Source organism: Hippoglossus hippoglossus, chromosome 1 (assembly GCF_009819705.1).
Source record: "Hippoglossus hippoglossus isolate fHipHip1 chromosome 1, fHipHip1.pri, whole genome shotgun sequence".
Lineage (NCBI taxonomy): Eukaryota > Metazoa > Chordata > Actinopteri > Pleuronectiformes > Pleuronectidae > Hippoglossus > Hippoglossus hippoglossus.
The window spans coordinates 22,342,696-22,361,099 of record NC_047151.1 but is presented as its reverse complement, the minus strand read 5'-3'; the positions used below and the strand labels follow the sequence as shown (position 1 = coordinate 22,361,099).

The 18,404-nt window shown below is 41.8% G+C and overlaps 2 protein-coding genes across 5 annotated transcripts in view; both read left to right on the top strand.

Moving 5' to 3' along the window:
• The window catches only part of LOC117770960 (LIM and calponin homology domains-containing protein 1-like), a 37,197-nt gene that overhangs the window by 30 nt on the left and 18,763 nt on the right, over window positions 1-18,404 (top strand). For 3 of the 4 annotated variants that reach the window (XM_034600930.1, XM_034600937.1, XM_034600944.1), the window contains exons 1-2: window positions 11,857-12,190; window positions 12,236-12,353. In XM_034600930.1, coding sequence (XP_034456821.1) covers window positions 12,174-12,190; window positions 12,236-12,353 — 135 coding nt within the window. In that variant the 5' untranslated portion in view covers window positions 11,857-12,173. Of the gene's footprint in view, window positions 1-11,856; window positions 12,191-12,235; window positions 12,354-18,404 lie in introns of those variants that run through there. The other variant, XM_034600921.1, reaches the window with a different exon arrangement.
• On the top strand, window positions 3,886-9,554 carry uchl1 (ubiquitin carboxyl-terminal esterase L1 (ubiquitin thiolesterase)). The gene is made up of 9 exons (XM_034601014.1): window positions 3,886-4,040; window positions 4,143-4,154; window positions 4,534-4,662; window positions 6,265-6,406; window positions 6,681-6,766; window positions 7,275-7,322; window positions 7,705-7,774; window positions 7,870-7,928; window positions 8,478-9,554. Exons 1-9 carry the CDS (start codon window positions 4,008-4,010, stop codon window positions 8,559-8,561), a joined length of 663 nt encoding a protein of 220 aa, XP_034456905.1. The 5' UTR covers window positions 3,886-4,007; the 3' UTR covers window positions 8,562-9,554.

The window sequence follows — 18,404 nt, the reverse complement described above, 5'->3', positions numbered from 1 at the left end:
CTCAAAGTTGATGATAAAGACTGAATCAAAGCAGACAGCTGAAAGATGATAAAATAAAAATGTTCCACAGAGCTGAGTGGAGCTGCAAAGTGGGGAGATAATTATCTGTGGGTTTGTCAATACAAGCAACCTCTTTCACATTACACATGTTATTAAATCCATTGTTAATATGGAATTATTGATTAGTGCAGCTTTATATGTCAGTACATCAGAGCACTTGACAACAGGAATGTCTGTTATGCTGCACTAATGCCCACAAGTTAAAGACAACAAGGAAAATACTCCAGATGTAAAAAGCTGAAGTAGTTATGATAAAGTTTAGGTCAAGGCTAGGATATGGATGAAATTACTGGACCCTGCACCAAACAGTATTTTTTTCCAAACCACTGGGTTGTTTCTGTTTCTGTCACCAAAGGACGACCAGTGTTTACATGTTAAGGTTAAACTGAACTTCACCATGAGGCTATAATCTGTGACTGACAACCAGCGGCCAGGACACATCACTAGGTTGGTTTGTAAACAAGGTGCAGATTAAAGTTCAAAATAAGGCTTATGTGCCAATAATACATAGACATAATGATTAAATATTAAACAAACAAACAAATGAATAAATATTTGATGTGTTAGTCAGAAACTGGCCAGATACTCTAGTTGACTAGTTGACATCAGTCTTTGACGTCAGGTGGAGACTGAAACCCGAAACTTTTGTGACAATTGCAAAAAGTAGATCTGTTCAATAAAGACGGTCACAATAGAAATATGTGGAATTGATTTGAATTGTTTCTGCCATGAATGTGAGCCCTTGTCTTGCCTTTTGCTTTGGCACGTATGGATTCTTCATGCCAGGTCAATGAATCACCAACCGAGAGCTGCAGATCGATTCTAACAAAGAGACTAAACACACGCACACGCACACGCACACGCACACGGTGTGGGTTGCAATATTTAAAATAAAATACACATATAGATAATTATGTATTCTGGTGAAAAATTTAGACTTATTCAAACATTCAATTCACTTTAAAGAAGAGACAGATGTTTTGGATGGATGGATAATCTTTTATTTTGAAAGAGCACTGAAGATGACCTCTGAACTGCTGTCAGTACATACAGTATGAAATTGCTCTGCTTTAAATAATATCATAATAATATATATATTATAATATATTTGTGTTTGATTTGGTTTTTCCAGTGAAACAAAAGCACAGACCAGTTTTAAGTGAAATTTGAAACGCTCTTCTGAAGCATGATCTGTATTATTTCCAGATGTTCAAGATATTTCAAACATTATGCTACAATACAGAAGTATTTAAAATATTCAAAGGCACAGAGATTACTGAACACTCACAAACTGTATGTTTTGAGGAAACGGTCATAAGTCACAGTGCATCATCACTTTCTGCATGTGTAGCATTTAGATTCTTGAAGATAAACCTGAAGCAGCAAAGCTAACAGCACACAGAGTGAGACAAATACACAAAAATACACAACTACGCTCTGTTGTTCACAGGTGAATATATTTTTTTCCCTTTTCTTCTAAGGACCATAATTCTTATTACGTTTATGGACACCAATAATGTTGTTTTTACCAGAGTTATCATGTCGTTTGTCTCCTTCTCTCAGATTAACAAATCGACAAATAGACACAAACAGAATAAATTACCCGCCACACGTATCACTCTGACCTATGAACCCACCAGCACACAGAAAGTCTCACTCTTTTCAATGAACACACACAAACACGAACTGCCACTGACTTCACCCTCCAGCCTGCATGAATAACACATGTGTGTTAGTTTTTCTGCTACTTGTATTTATGTTAAAGTTTTCTTTAAAAAGCCCAGTGACACATTTAATATACCACATGTTATTATGGAATATAGTCCCTGAGGTATTTGTTACTGTTCTGACAAAGAAAGATGTGAGTAATAGTCTAGTAAACCTGAATTCATCCTTCAATTTTTAATACTAACAACAGAAAAGGTGTTGCAATGAAATTCTTGTGAGGAACCGAAGATCACATCCTCTTTCTGAGAATGTCCGGCATGCATCAATACGAAAGTACAGAGAACAAAACAAAAACAAGAAAAACTGATTTAACATAAATTAAATGAAAAAGTTAAATATAAAACAAGTGTTGTATAATGTATTAATGCTACTTCAGTTGCTATCATCACTGTTCATGTTACAGCCATCAGACTGAAACCTATGGTAGAGGCTATAGTGCCACCAAGAGGAAGAGAGAGGGAAAATCATCAAAACCACAAACTACATTAATAGACATGACGACTCCCAAGCACACACTGCAGTTATATTGAGAACGTATGTCCATATATGAATCATTGAAAGGTGTTTAACATGAAGTTACTTTTTTTACCTTGAGAGTAAAAGCTCAGTTCACACAAGCTACTGAGAAAACAATGAGTCATACCAGTTCACTGTGTTATTCAGCTCCATATAAAAACAACTGATTGTGATCATGAGGCAAAAATGACAACGCTTTTTAATTTGAGAGGTTTGGTAGAAGACTGGTGGCTCAGCGGTCCAGTGGTTAAAACTGTCACCTCACACCAACAAGTTTTTTGTTTTCGAAACCTAGTTTTCTGTTTGGAGTTTGCATGTTGTCCCCGTTTGCATGAGTTTTCTCTGAGTGCTACAGGTCAGCCCTGCGATACGCTGGCCACCTGTCCAGGGTGTACCCTCGCCCAGTGTTGGCTGTCATTGGCTCCAGACCCTCGATACACACGCTCGACCAATCGTGAGTCAGTCTCAGCCGTCAGTCATGAAGTTTCACCCAGTTTCTATAGTATCAAATAACTAATTAAAACCAAATTTACCTGAAAAATTTGCACTAGGACAAACACCAGTGTGATAAGATAACTACCTAAAATGACAGAATTCATCTACAAGAGAAATGTATTTCCTGTGTACTTTGACTTTTTAGATTGGCTCATGTCCTATTAGCTAACCTATCAGCATAGTCCTCTATGCTGTGATTGGTCTGCACAAGGGTTTTTTTTCTTCTTTGTTGCAGCTCTTATCAGCTCCAACTTCAACATGATCCGCTTAGTAACATTCGCTATTGCTCTAAAGTAAACAGAGACGACCATAAGACACCAACACCAGCATAGAAACTCTACCGCCACTAGCGTTTTGGTGGTGTAACGACACAGAAGCATGAATCAGCCTTAACGCGTAGGAGGGTTTATGACCTGCACCGCCACCAGGGGGCTACGGAGAGGCTTTGGCTTCACTTTCACTGGAGCTTATATACACAAGGTTGATGGAGAGTAATGAGACACACCTCACTTTCTGGAAAGAATGAAACTGGAGTGATCTCACATTTAGTGGCGTGATTTAACTTTAATGTACTTTTATACAATAGATACATTAAAAAAACATTTCAAGGAAGAAACAAAGACTTATAGACATGTGTCTGTTTCATTACTATTATTATTATAAGTATTATTATTCTTTATATTTTTATCTTATTCTTTTCTGCTTTGTCTCTTTTTTTTCTTCCTTTTTGTGTATATGTATGGGTGCATATGTATGTATGTGTATGTATGTGTGCTTATATGTACTGTATATATGTGTATGTGTATGTATATGAGAGAGAGAGAGAGAGAGAGAGAGAGAGAGAGAGAGAGTGTGTATGTATATTGAATGTATATCATGTTCTTCCAACATTTTGACATTATGGTGAAAAATTATAAACACAGTCTTCAAAAACATAGAAACAATGATATGTATTCAGTCCCACTATAAAGCAAAACGTGTAGAATGAAAAACCTCGATGTGTTTTTAATATTCCCGGACACCTGCTCAATCCAAAAATGCGCACCAGCGGTAATTTGAGCGGCGCCCACCCCCGCGTCTGCCGGTGAGATGGTACGAGCCGGGGCCACATAAAGTGAACACGGTGTAACTTCATCTATCAGAACCGAGCACCGGCAGAAGAGTCCACCTCGACCCCGCTGAGTCACCCCCGAAACACGGCTAGAACCATGGAGTGGAACGCGATGGAGATCAACCCGGAGGTGCGTGTGTGGGGGGAGACAACTCGTTTCTTTTTTAAAAAAATCTGTTTAAACTTTATTCCCTCTATCGGTCACTCACCTGCTGTTCTGTGTCTCTTTCAGATGCTGAACAAGGTGGGTAACAAAACAATGGCGACGGCTGGCGGGTAAGTTTCACAGTTAGCTAGCTAGTTGGAGGGAGACGACGCCGGCTCGCTACGCAGCAGCAGCTATGATATCAATGTGGTGTTAGTGAAGATGTCCGTGTGTTTTTAAAATGGTGGAAAAATAAAATTAAACCAACAGGAGAAGCGGTTTATTTCCTTTAAATCAATGCGCGGCAGCATCCCCCCCCCCCCTGTGTCTGGGCTGAAGGGTGTGGTCCGCCCCGCTGGACCAGCAGTGCGACGCAGCATCTTTTTTTCAAACACGCCCAGACACATGGCGCCGCCGTGAACCCCCCTCAAAATGTCTGACATCCCAGTGAAAGCGTGTGTCTCCCCCCGGGTTTCAGATGATGTGCAAGCTCGGTGCAGGTGAGAGCTGGCGCTTCGTGGACGTGCTGGGGCTCGAGGGGGAGCAACTGTCCGCCGTGCCCGAGCCATGCTGTGCCCTGATGCTGCTCTTCCCTCTGACACAACAGGTAGGAACCATGATGAGGAGGAGGAGGAGGAGGAGGAAGAGGAGGGTGGGGTGAGCCAGTGCTACAGGCTGTGCTGGGTGGGGTGAGGCTGGGATGCAGGGAGGGCACGGAGAGGGGAGCTGGGATGAGGAGGACATGATTCAGCAGATGCTTGGCTCCTTTCTTTTTTTAATCGATGAGAAATCTAATAATCAAGTCAAACTTATTCATTAAACCCTGAATGAATCATATCATCAGTTGTTCTGCAAAATTAAAAAATATATTGTATATGTATTAAGTATTTCATTCATTCATTGTCCATCCATCCATGCTCTTGTTAATGACCTAAATATTAGATTTTTGAACTTGAAGGATAATTTAAATTAAAATAGTTACTTTTACACAAATGTCCACCTGCAACAAAATAAAGTCACAAGATGTTAATGGTCAATAATCCTTCTATTATCTATTATTATTATTATTCTATTATTAACGCTCATGATTTGACGGTCGCACGGAGGCTGGAGCTAATCCCATCACAAGGCAAATAACCATTCACTCTCAATTTAGTTTCCAACTAACCTAACCCCATTGTTCATGTCTTTGGACTGTGGGAGTGCCGAGAGAAAATCCATGATAACGCAGGGAGAACATGGCAAACTCCACACAGAAAGATCCAAACTGGGAACCTTCATGCATTGAAAATCAGCTTTAGTGGAGTTTACTGTATTATTTTTTTTTAGCTCCCAATATGGATGAAAGTACACACTGATCCCTTTCCTGTGTGAAAACAATATCTATATTCTAACTGGCAATACAGGGAAATATATTATTATGTAGAGCATTTCAAAGGGACTTTCTGGGAGCCCCAAGGCAAAGGAATCACATGATGCCAAACCGCATCATTCCAATCCTCCAATGATACTGAATATCATGATTAGGAACAAAGTGCAGACTGTGCATTCACATAAATAATAGTAAAGAAGTACATTTTAAGTGCAAACCCTCACCACCACCATTCCAGGCACGTTATACACACTTTTAGACAAACTAGTCTTCAACCATCCATCCTCCCGAACTCATCACAGGCCCAACTCACCCATTCTCACTCACATTCACACCTACAGACAATATGGTCTCTAACTAACCTAACTCACGCAGTCACAGGGACAACATGCAAACTCCCCACAGAACGGCTGGGAGGCGTCAGTGCAAACCACTGCACCACCGTGCCATCCTTTTAATATTGTCTCAAGTATCTTACTGTGTCATATGAAACAAGACACTTGATGATGTCACCTTGGTCTGATGGGAAATTGCGATGGGCATTTAAACTGGTTTCTCATGTTCTATTGACCAAACAAAGATTCGATTAATCCAGAAAATAGTCAGACATATTTACTACAGAGTAGAGACAAGCAGATCATCTTACTAGATATGTTTCGTTTTGGCTTCATAAATAAATCATACGAGTAATTGTCAACCTGTTATTGGTTTTCCTGGATGTGCTTTCCAGTCCTGTTCTTCATTCACGTGCACATTTTAAGTGGCAGATGATAATGAACATGCTCTCTGTGTGTGTGTGTGTGTGTGTGTGTTTTTTTTTATCTGTGTGCATGACAGCACGAGTCTTTCAGAAAGCAGCAGGCAGACAAGCTGGCTGGAGACTCTGAGGTTTATTTCCTGAAGCAGACAATAGTTAATTCCTGTGGCACCATCGCCCTGCTGCACGCTGTGGCCAACAACAAGAGCAAACTGACTTTTGGTGAGTGGATGGGAAAGGCATAATGGTCCAATAATGTGAGAACATCCAAACAATGTTTCTTCACACAACAAGAACAATGTTGTTCATACCTGCACCTTTCATTCCCACAGCTTAAAATCTAACAGAAATGATGTTCTGTTTTTCACATGCTACCAACATGCATAATATGTTTGTTTTTTTTAAATATCAGAATTTCCTTTACACAGCCTTTAGGAAATGTGATGCACACACACAAGCATTTACTGAATTGTGTGCGTTTTTAATTTGTTTTCAGACACTGACTCTGCCCTGAAGACATTTCTGGACGAGACTGCAAACATGTCTGCTGATGATCGTGCCAAACATCTGGAGAAGAACCAGGTAACGCTGCGTTATGGACTGTTAAATGTAAAAGACAAGAATAAACAGCAATTTTGATCAGCAGAGGATAAAGTTTGATATTAAATCACCAAAGCTCCATCAAATCATGCCTGTTTTTTGTTTTTTTTTTATTTGTGCTTGTAACTGTTTTAAATCATAATATAAGATATGCACAAAATATAGAATAAATGCCAAAGCAGGTCATTAAATTAGTTAAAAACGGAACTAAACCATAAACAGATCTCAGGTTTCTCAAATCTCTTGTAAAGTTGCAGAAATTGCATGTGATGGTATCGACACTTGGTGGCGCTAGTCACTGCTAAATCCTTGTCCCTTGCAAAGGCAGTTTGATAAACAGTTTTGCCATTTAAAAAGTCTTTTGAAACTTTTGTTTTCCTCACTGCATTCCCGATCTGTGGGGTTGCTATTAAAATGTCTTTGAATGTATATTTGAACTGATCTGTTCCAGCAGTATTAACTGAGATGTTCTGACCCTTTTTTTTCCCAGGCGATCTGTGATGCTCACAATGAGGCTGCAGTGCAGGGCCAGTGCAGGGTAAGATACTTCCCTTTATCATCTACAGCTACTAATGGCTGATATCTTATAGTGTGTTCAAACAACAGCAGGTCCACTCAACATCTGTTGGACCGACTCATATGACTCTGTGGTGTGTTTCCATACACTTTATTTATAACTACTCTGAATTATATGTATTAGATAAAAGTTGATTTTCAAATTCACTCTTCTGTCTGTCCATATGCATGTTCCCTCTCTTTTAATATTCAATACATGAACATAGTACATGATAGACTTGTATTTAAAGCAGATGTGGTGTTGACGGTAACAACTTGCTTTCCAGTGTTTGTCTTCTCTGAATCTTTTATTGTATCGCACTGTTTACTCAGTATAATATTCCCACATATTTTAACTTTCACAGCCTGAAGCCGACAAAGTCAACTTCCACTTCATCACCTTTGTCAATGTAAAGGGACAACTTTATGAATTTGGTAAGCACATGTATACGTCATGCAGATTCCTGTATGTGTTTTTACTTGTGGTGGCGCAGTCCTTGTATTCTAAAATATCTGATTCATTTTTTAAGATGGGAGAATGACCGGAGCAGTGAAGCACGGAGACACCAAAGATGAATCCTTCATCACGGTATGTAAACGTATGGACGGACGTGTAGATGTATCTGTGACCCGAGTCTTTTAGGTTGTAACATCAAGCTACCATAAGATGGCGCCATGTACATGAGTAATAAAAATAGAGCATCAAATGTCACGTTGATTCATTGGACTCATTTAAAGGAAAAAGAACAACTGAAATCCTTAAGTAAAAGTAAAGATACCTCTCTACGTCCTACCTTCATAGTTCTGCTGCTAAGTCTTGGGAAGTGTTGACAAAACCCAAATATAATAAAATCAATTCATTCATATTTGACCAAATGTTATCATAATCTGGTGATATTTTGGTGACTGCTTTTGGAGCTTCTATAAACGCATGACATTTTATCTTGAACATTTTTAGTAGCTTCTCAACTTAGCATCTGTATAAAAATAGCATTGACAAATACTTAACGTCTGTGATGAGTGATGTCAGTTGTCAGACGTTGAATCTTTCCATTTCACAACTGCATTATACAGCAGATATGTAGACATCTAATTTCCTTGTGTGTTTTTTTTGTTTCTTCTCCTGAATCGTGTCCAGGATGCAGCCAAAATGTGCCGTGGATTCGTGGAGAGAGAGAAAGGTGAAGTCCGTTTCTCTGCCGTGGCTCTTTGTCAGAGTTAGATATTTGGTCGGAAACGGAACCAAATCGTTAAAAAACCAAAATGTCTTGAAGTGTTCACATGGCAAACACAATCAGCAGGCACCCACAGTGACCTGCACTCACATACATCTGCAGGCACTATGCACTATAAAGCACATATTGTTTCCACATACTGCACTCATCTCATGAACAAAGCATTCCTTAGCATTCGCACACACACAATCACACAAACACAATCGAATCCTTTTGTTCTGCCGACACTAACTGATACAAGCTGCTCCAAATGTTCCTATTTGTGATATTATTTAGCAGTGAAAATTGTACAACTTGTCGCGCTGCTTGTGTGTTTATGTTATGTTGGGTTCTGCAAGTTTTTCTGTGCAATCCTTGGTGCATCTATCACACTTGAAAGACTGATACCTTTTGTGCCAATAAAGGTTAGAAGTTAAAGGCAGTAACCTTATGTAGGGACATTTTTTGCCCCGTTTGTCTGAATGCCTTCAGTTGCGGTGAGGTTGAATCTGTGAGGATCTGACATTCCTCAGAAGAGCCCAATTGGATCCGTGGGAATAATTTAACCATTGTTCAGAGCACGAACGAGACCTTCTACGTCACGTTCTCGAGTCACTCTGACATTTCTCTGAAAAATTGTTCTCTCTTCAAGTAGTTTTGAGTTTCAAGCGACAGGGGCTGGATCTCAGAATGTTTAGGTCACTGGATTGTAATTGTAAAATTGAGGTCACTGCCAAGTCAATTTCACTATCTGAAAATGTTTTTTTTAGGTTAACAGTCCACAAATGGTCAAAAGTCAAATGCACCATCACTGTGCAAGTTTTCACAGGAAATACAAAACTTCCCATGAAGGGACAACAAAGTGTTTAGTGTGTGAGAGGTGATTAGCTCTGTATGTCTCTTGTGTTCAAGTTGTTTTAAGTTCTGCACTTTCCAAATGCTGTGTTGCTGTAGTTCTGGTGGTGATGCAGTTGTGGGAATTCAATAAAGCAACTAAGAAACTCTCTAAGTGTCATTTGTTGTTTCTGTAATGATTTTTGTTATCAAAACAAATTAATTGGCAACTATTTTGGTTCAACAATCATAAACCTTTTGTTCAAATACTATCAGGACATTGTCCAACTTCTAAAATCTGACTTTATTTTTCATATGTTGTGGTCGGTGTCGTATAATGATCAATTCAATATATTTAGGTTTTGGACTGTTCACTATGAGCTCTAAGACACAAATGACGTATTTAAACATTTTACTTTCTATTAATCAGATCAATTGATGATGACAATAATCTTCAACTGCAGCCCTCAACGTTTTCTTCTGACTCTAGTTTTAACACCTATGTTCTTCTCTTGACTGGGACCAGTGTGTGCACTTCACCTGACACCCATTCATACTTTCTGTCACATGAGGGGATGAAGTGGTTAATATCCTGAGGCTCGTCCCGACTGCCCTTGGACACGTTTCAGCTTCTGAGCGGCTGAAACAGGAGGACAGAGGAGTTGTCGATGTGGGGATTCAGCTCGTCACTGTGGATACCGACACAAGAACTTGCTTTTTGTTGTGAAAAGAGCAGGCACAGCGTGATGTGAGGTGTATTAAATGACTGTGAAAGACCAGGGGAGTGTGACAGAGAGCTTTGTGAAGCTAATCACGGCCAACACGTCTCCGATACAGGATCCTACTGACGTCTTTACTCAAACAGAACCAAAGGACAGTATTTGGTGGATAAGGGCTGTGGACAGAACTGCTGCTATCCCTTTGTTGTGTCTTTGACTTGGCGTGAACTCTTTCCCTTCATCCAGTCGATTCAATAAAGTAACACGCACAGAAAATAATGGTTTGACCTGCCATTTGAAAAGGTCGCATTTGCATCCAATAGGAAAGAGCAGACGCCGTCAACACTCAACCCCATTGTGTCTGCCACTGTTATCAACTGCACTGATTATAGACGACTGCTAAGCCATTGATTTTGGTTTGTAATCGGTAACTGGGAGCAAACAGCAGACAAACAATGTGAATTTCAAAATGGGGGCATACAGGCCGGGAACATGGAGGGCAGTTTTCAAGTTTTATTAATCTGGAGGGTTTAACATTCTGGATCGGACTCTCATACGACTGTGAAGCCAACAAATATTTAAATCAATAAGAGTATTAATTCTCCATCAGAATTTTTGTCCTGAGAAACAGCCAAACTATTTCCTGCTCGAGGGCACGAGGCAAAGTTAAGCTGTGGAACTTAATGTAAAGCCACAATTATTTCATTCAAAGTATAAACTGTACCTGACAACTTCATTAGGGTAGAAAAAAATGTGTTGTTGGGCAGTTCCAGAATTTCCCAAAGCATCCAGAAACTGACCAGTTCCCTTGAGATGCAATTAATAAGGGGTTGAGACATTGGCCACAATCTGCAGGGAGCTTGAAGCGGAGTCACTTGTGATTAGGACGCCTCTCGGGTGCCTTCCATTTGAGGGTTTTCAGGGCACATCCAACTGGCAGGAGGCCCCAGGGTAGACCCAGAACATGCTGGAGAGATTTTAATTCTCAGCCTGGTTAGGCCTCAGGATCCCACAGGGAAGGCGCTGGAAAATATTGCTAAGGAGGAGGAGAATGAATGGTTGGATGGATAATTTGTTGCTGCCAGACATATTCATGACGAAAATAATCGGTTTGAACCTTACATCACTCCGATGTTGGATAAAAACAACTTTTCCTGTCTCAATTAAATACTTGACACGTAAAAATCGGAGAAATTTTATACAAAAGCAACTTTGCAACAGATAAGCTCCTCACATTTCGACACAGACTCCTCCTTAAAAAGACATGAAGACAACCAGTAGTCGATCTGTCTGTCTATCCTAGTATATATAATAAACATTATTTATGTAGCACTTTTCTATCTATCTGTCTGTCTGTCTGTCTGTCTGTCTGTCTGTCTGTCTATCTATCTGTCTGTCTGTCTGTCTGTCTGTCTGTCTGTCTGTCTATCTAGAAGCTGTACTTTCTCTTGTTTATTGATTACTATTTTTAAAACCAGTAGACTTTACGTGGCTCAAGTAAACTATCTCTCTCTCTCTCTCTCTCTCTCTCTCTCTCTCTCTCTCTCTCTCTCTCATTCACTAACTCTCTCTCTTTCTTTCTCTCTCTCTCTCTGCCCACCCCCCCCCTCTCTCTCTCTCTCAATCAGTCTCTGTCTCTCGCTCTCTCATTCACTACTCTCTCTCTCTCTCTCTCTCTCTCTCTCTCTCTCTCTCGACCCCCCCCCCCCCCCCGCATAGATTCCTGCCTGCGCGTTCACGTCTCTCCTGAAACGCGCGGCGGTTGGCTGTGTGCGTGAGGACCCGCAGACTCACGCGTCAGACTCACGCAGTTCGGCGGCGGACGCGCAGCAACTCGGGTTATATTTAGCGGCCGGTTCGTGTTGCAGCGTCGGGGTCGCGGCTGCAGTTTGCCACCCCCCCCCCCCCCCCCATCTCGGCGTCGGAGCGGCGGGACTCGCGGAGGACGAGTAGAAAGCGGAGGAGGAGGATAACGGACCGTCACAGCCCGGGGGAGGGGGACCACCACCAACAACACCACCGCCACCAAACATCCGAGGGAAGCTTCCACCAGCGTCCTGCTCAGAGATGGCGACCCCCCCCGCTGCAGCAGCAGCAGCAGCTGAAGAAGAAGAAGAAGCAGCTGAAGAAGCAGCAGCAGCAGCAGCAGACGTCCCGACACCGAGCCCTGCGACGCGGGACGAGCCGGAGGAGCCGAACATTCCCGAACCGGAGCCCGCGTGTCAAGAGGCGCAGAAATGGATCGAGGTGAGTGAAGTCAGCGAGGCCTGGTCCGGCCACACAGCGGGGGGACGACGACAGGAGCGGGTCACACCGCCTCACACTCACACCCGGCCGGGGGTATAAATACACTTCACACCCCCGTGCACAGCTCCACCGGGGCAGCCCTCACCTGTTCAGGGGGGAGCTGCGTGTTACAGGGAAAGTTTCCACTCTTCCACCATGACTAACCCCGAGAGGGACTTTTAACACAAACACGACCAAAGTCATCGTTTATTTTCGGGTTGTTTCGTATCCACGCAGGGAACGCCCCCCTTCGTGTTCGGGCGCGAGGGGATCCGGTTGCCATGGTTATGAAACCGGGGTTGGGATGTTGTAGGTTACTGTAGCAACAGTGGATGGGATGAGATTACGGTGGTCCTCTGCATCGGGCCCCTCCACCATCATGGGGCTAAAAACGCCTCTGTGTTTGAGCCTGAGTGGTGAATCACGATCTGCCCGTGGAGCTGCGTTAGTGTGACCTAGTTTCTCCTCCAGTTTCTCCTCCATCATGGCCCAGTTTGCCTCAACTACCTGCCAACTACGATATCAGACTGGGGAAGTAAATGTTTTGGAAGTACATGGCAGGGAATTTAGATGCCTACACCAGTTTATCACTGGCTTTACATAAGAGGATAGATATTGATTTCTTTTTTACAAATCACCACAACAGATGCATGTGTCAAGCCACTTGGACGTTTAACCTGAGCAGAAACTAAGCTGGGTTGTGTATTCGGGGGCAGTTGTGGCTCAGGAGGTAGAGCGCGTCGTCCACCAGAGGTTTGGCTGTTCGATCTCTGTCTTCCCCTTCCCGCATGTGTCCTTAAGCAAGATACCGAACCCCTCATTGCCCCTGACGGCTGTACTGACAGCGTATAGTGATGTATGATAGAGAAAGTGCTCTGGGACCACTAGTGCTGTGGACCCCTAAATGTATTTTGATGTTTCTGTCTTGTGCACAATAACATAATATAGCACACTAACATTATCAAGTGTAAGTAAAACCAAATCCACCATTATCCTCCCAAGCTACATGAAGCAGAAGACTTATGAAACTAGAATGACAGTCAATAGAGGACATACCTCTGCCAAGGCCCGACAGTCCTCCTGAAAATGTTGCATAACACCCCATCTGGCAAAGTAAGTGAAAAAAAAAATTGGATCCACGATATGACGGTATAGTAGAGATAAAAAAATAACTTAGTATTACAAAGCGCTTTAGTTAAATTAAATTGCAAAACACTGACAAGCTCTAAAAGTTATGTAACTTCACTAAACTGTAGCAGTGATCCTCTCCAAAGTTTGCAGGCAGCAGGGATCGAGAGTAAAATTTGTTTAGTTAGAATGTGTGTGAGCCTTATCGAGTTTGTATTGTTTTTATCGTACAGCGTTTGTCACACATTGTATGTCACATAATGAATTATCAAAACCGATAACCGACAACTTGAATAATCAATTTATTGTTATTGTTGAAGCCGTAATATCTTATTAATGAACAAATAGGCTGACTCTAAATGTTTTGAAGGTAACTTGCAATAGTCTTTGAATGTAATTTTTCAGAAGCAAAGTATCACAGTTGACCTCAACAGAATAGAATAGAATAGAATAGAAAGCCTTTCCTGTCATTATACAAGAGAAAGCAGTACAACAAAATAAGGGAACAGTGCAAATATATAAAAGAAATCTGACAAAAGACACAACCAATAAATACGAGACTAAAAAAACACTTAAAAAAAGAAGATTGGTTATCTGTTTGTTATTGCGTGCAATGGATATTGCATGTAAAAATTCTGTGAATATATTTCAGCATACCATATATATGAATTGGTAGAGTTTGGAGTCAACATATCTTTGTTTGCATGAAGAAATGCTGTATTTTTTCAGGAAAACTTATTATATTTTAATGCGTGATGCTCTGGAGGCATTTTGGGCAGCACTTAAAAAGCACTAGTGTTACATAAGTAGTGAGCACACACAGTGGAGCAGGTTAATGCTCTCCTCTAAGTCTTAATCTCTCCTCCTGCGGCGTCTCTTCTCTGTGTTCCTCGTGCTTTGTCGTCTTCCTTCCTAATGCTCCGGTTATTTTCAGTACTGGTCAGGCTGACTCTATTTCTAGTGGTGTATTTATACGTGCTCACAGGTGGGCATGATTCAGGGTTAACTGTGCCACCCCATGCTCCATGCAACATTTGCAGTGTGTGTGTGTGTAAGGGTATGCAAAGCGTATTCACACACACACACTCGTGGCGATCAGCTATGCATTCTGCTGCTCACACACTCCTCGGACACACCCCAGTTGGGTGACATCGGTCACCATGGGAACATAACATTGGCAGTCTCTCGGGTGTCACTGTCGCTAGGGGGGGGGGGGGGGGGCAGTAGAGAAGTAGGCTATATATCATCACCACATGACCCGTGCAGGAAATGAGGCTGGCACAGACGAGAGCTTTCTGTCTGCATATAGATGAAACTGGATTAGAGCGTCTCAGTCCGAGCTGATGCTCTCCGTCCAAGGTGCTTTCGACCTGTTGGATGTGACACTGAGTCGGTTAAAGTTGTCAGGGTCAGAAGAAAAACACAGTAAACTTGAGTGGCAGTTAACCTCTGCTGTCCCCGACATACAGAACGTAGCAAGGGTTAGGGTCGGACACACATGGAATAAATAACCTGTGCGACTGAGCTTGAGTGTGTGTCTGTGTGTGTTTGTGTGCGTGTTCGCCAGATGTCCCAGCTGTCCTGGGCAGATTAACTCCAGTGGTCTCAGACGGCCAGCTGTGTCTGCACGTGAGAGAAAGTGTGTGAGAGCTTGGATTCGTGGACCTTCTGCGCATCGAAAGCTTCATGAAAGAATGTGAAATAATGTTGACACAGACTCACTGTTTGCCAACATGTCTTTCATGCCTCAGTGACATCTGAAGTTTTTGTAAAGTCAGAAGAGTCACAGTTAGAATTAGCTGCAGGATTTACCTCACCTCTCGCCCTATGTTCAGCTGGGACCGGTTTCAGCCCTCCCCCACGACCCTCAAAGGATAAGTGGAATAGATAATGGATGGATGAACAGATTTGATTTACTCTAACATTCATAGTTTGAATCCTAGTTAAGAATACTGCTTGCTTAAAGTCCCTAAGATTACAAACAAAGTGCTGTTACTACATTTGTATTTGTAGTGTTGGTGTAAATGTATGACAATAACATTCTATCGTAAAGTATTTAACTAATGTGAAAATACTTAAATATCATGTAGCGATTATGCAGAGAACATAACATTACATTTGGAAAATAAGAAATACAACAAATATGCTGAAAATGCATCTGTTCCTTGTATTGGACAGATATCAACTATCGGCAGCTGAGGGGTTCTGGTTTGGGCTGATGTCGATTTACTCTGGTTAATAACTCTGATCCAGATTAAACTCATCCTAAAATCTACAATGCATCTGGATTATGACTTCATCCCCCTGTCTTTCTCTCTCACTTGTTCTGTTTTCTTTCTCTTTGTTGTCTTTTCCTCCTCGTAGAGCTCCACGTGGTATTAGTGTGGAAAACCCCTACAGCACATTATAACTTTAAAACGAGGGTTGATGCATCGGGCAACACCACAAATTAAAAAACAGCAAACTCTCTCAGTGGCATCAGAGTCTCAAAGTGCTCCTCTCCTTATCTCCATCTCTTACTGCAGGATAATGCATTTCAATTCAGGACCGGCATTACTGGAAGGATGGTCCAGCATGGTTCAAGCTCTAGCCTCCGATTCATCTGTAGATTATTTTCTTGATAAAAAACTTTGAGTTAAATCGATAAAATGTGCAGAAAATCTATTTCACAATTTCTTCAAAATGGTTCCCTGGGTTTCTCAAACTTTGACCAAACAGATGCTTTGCTCTGTGACCCAAAAGAACTGGAAATACATGAGGAGCACAAAGTGTAGAGCTGACTTTCCCAGGATAAACAACAATTTCAGTAATTTGCAGTACGATGCACCCAAACACACTCCTCATCACTTTTGTCCGAGACTGCAAAATCCTGGCTTTTGTCCTTTCGGTGCATTATGTGCTTAGTACCAGAAATAACACCAGCGTTACCAATATACTCCATCTCTGTCTTTTCCTCTGCACTCTCTCTGATTTCCAAGCCTCTCATTCTTTCCATCTTTTTGCAGTTGTTAAAAAATAAGAGCAAAGGGCACTTTGGCCTACTTCTGCTTCTCCTCCGCCCCCCCAACCCACACACGCTCCCTCCTCAGGGTTTAAATTGTAGCTGCTGCTGCCATTCATCCACACTAAGCAGAGCAGTCCTCCACGAGGGAGTGAGAGAGGGTCGAATTACCATCGCGGGTGCTGAAATGCCCCCTGGGTCTTTGGCTGGACTCTTTGCGGCAGACATGAATGCTCATTTTACAGACATGCACACACTCTGTCCCTCTTTTATTTTTTAATGGACACTTATGGCTCGACAGTCCCTGCTCCTTGGTTTATTGCAGGTTTATACTCACACCGGTCACGGTCTTAATTGCTGCATTTCAGTTTCAGCATTTAACACAAAACCAGTAGTCAGCCACCTCCACCCACTGATTGTCCGACCTCCTCCACGCACGCTACTTACACAAAACAAAAACACAGCAGTCCTGCTCCTCCTCAGTACAGCACATGCTCTCCTTGCTGAGTAAATAATGTATGACCATGGTGTAAATGTTTCAGAGGCCTGGAGTCGAACCTTAATAAACACGACCAGTGCCAGCGTGTGTGTGTGTGCGTGTGTGTGTGTGTTAGATAGTAGAATGATGAAAGACATGAAGAAGAAGGGGATGCCAATGGGAAACATCTGGTCATCATTTATATAACGAAAAACAATAGACTATTTTCATAGCTGCAGATGCACTGTGTGTGTATGTGTGTGTGTATTTTCCTCTAACACATATGGTACAAAGTTAAGATATAAATCCTCAATAATTTCGAGCGAACAGAAATAGATGAAGAAAGAGGACTCAAACATTTTTCAAGGTTAAATGATTTAAATGTATTAAAACCTTCAGATTATTAACTGTTTGTGATCCTTTAGTCATGAAATATATCACCGGCTGAGTTTGAAGTGTGTGTGTTTGTAGAAGCGTGTAACCGAGGGAGCAGTAGAGATGGAGACAGACTGTGCGCCTGCAGTTAACAGTTTCGGCGCTAACTGTAATCTGTGCTAATCTGGATTAGATGTCAGCGTCAGCATCAGTCAAACCTCTCTTCTTCCCCGTTCATCTTCGGCTGCTGGTACACAACAGTTTCAGAAAGCAGTGAGTGTGAGAGGGCCGCTGTTGTGGTACTATAGTGTGTCAGTGTTAGCTTCCTGACGCTCCTGCCTGCACAGGACAGACGACAAACCAGAGTCCAAGTGCGAGGATTGAGGTTATCACTGCAGCTTTTTCAGGCGGTGACTGGATGCTTCTAAATCAGGGACCTGCATGTGGGCGCATTTAGGGAAAACAGAATGAGGACACGGAGCTGTGTCAGTGGCCTGGCATCACACTGATTTGGTTTCTACTGAAGCTGAATGTTGGGGGAAGGGTGAACCATGAAACAGCAGGTTCCTCTGTCAGGAACACAGTGAGACACAATCACAGGACTGAAGGGTAAAATATTAGTCTACAGAAATGACTGGGATCATATTAGAGCTGCAACTAATATTCATAACTAATGATGAAAAAACAAGTGACATCAAAAGTTCCATGAGCGAGTAAGTGACATTTTAATGTGCTTGTTCACTTCTTCTAACACAGCAAAGATATTTAATTTACAACCTTAATAAAACAGAGAAGCTGGGAAACTTCATGTTTATTAATACTTTGTTTTAATCTTTTTCACGACTCAAATAAGATGAGGAACACGGTCAGAAATAGAGTAAATTGCTTTTAGTTTTTGCCTGAAACATTTCCACAGTAAATTCTAGACTTCAGGGAAAGTTAACGGGTTAGTTATGTTCAGTTTTATTAATGCAAGAATTTCCAGTTGGATCAATATCAATACGCTGTCTCTCTTTCCCTCGACCATCCC

Excerpts from the sequence above, each read along its gene's own strand:
- uchl1 (XM_034601014.1), top strand. The coding sequence starts at position 4,008 with ATGGAGTGGAACGCGATGGAGATCAACCCGGAG. Across the intron at positions 6,407-6,680 it reads CAAGAGCAAACTGACTTTTG|ACACTGACTCTGCCCTGAAG; the intron begins GTGAGTGGATGG and ends ATTTGTTTTCAG. Across the intron at positions 7,929-8,477 it reads AAGATGAATCCTTCATCACG|GATGCAGCCAAAATGTGCCG; the intron begins GTATGTAAACGT and ends AATCGTGTCCAG.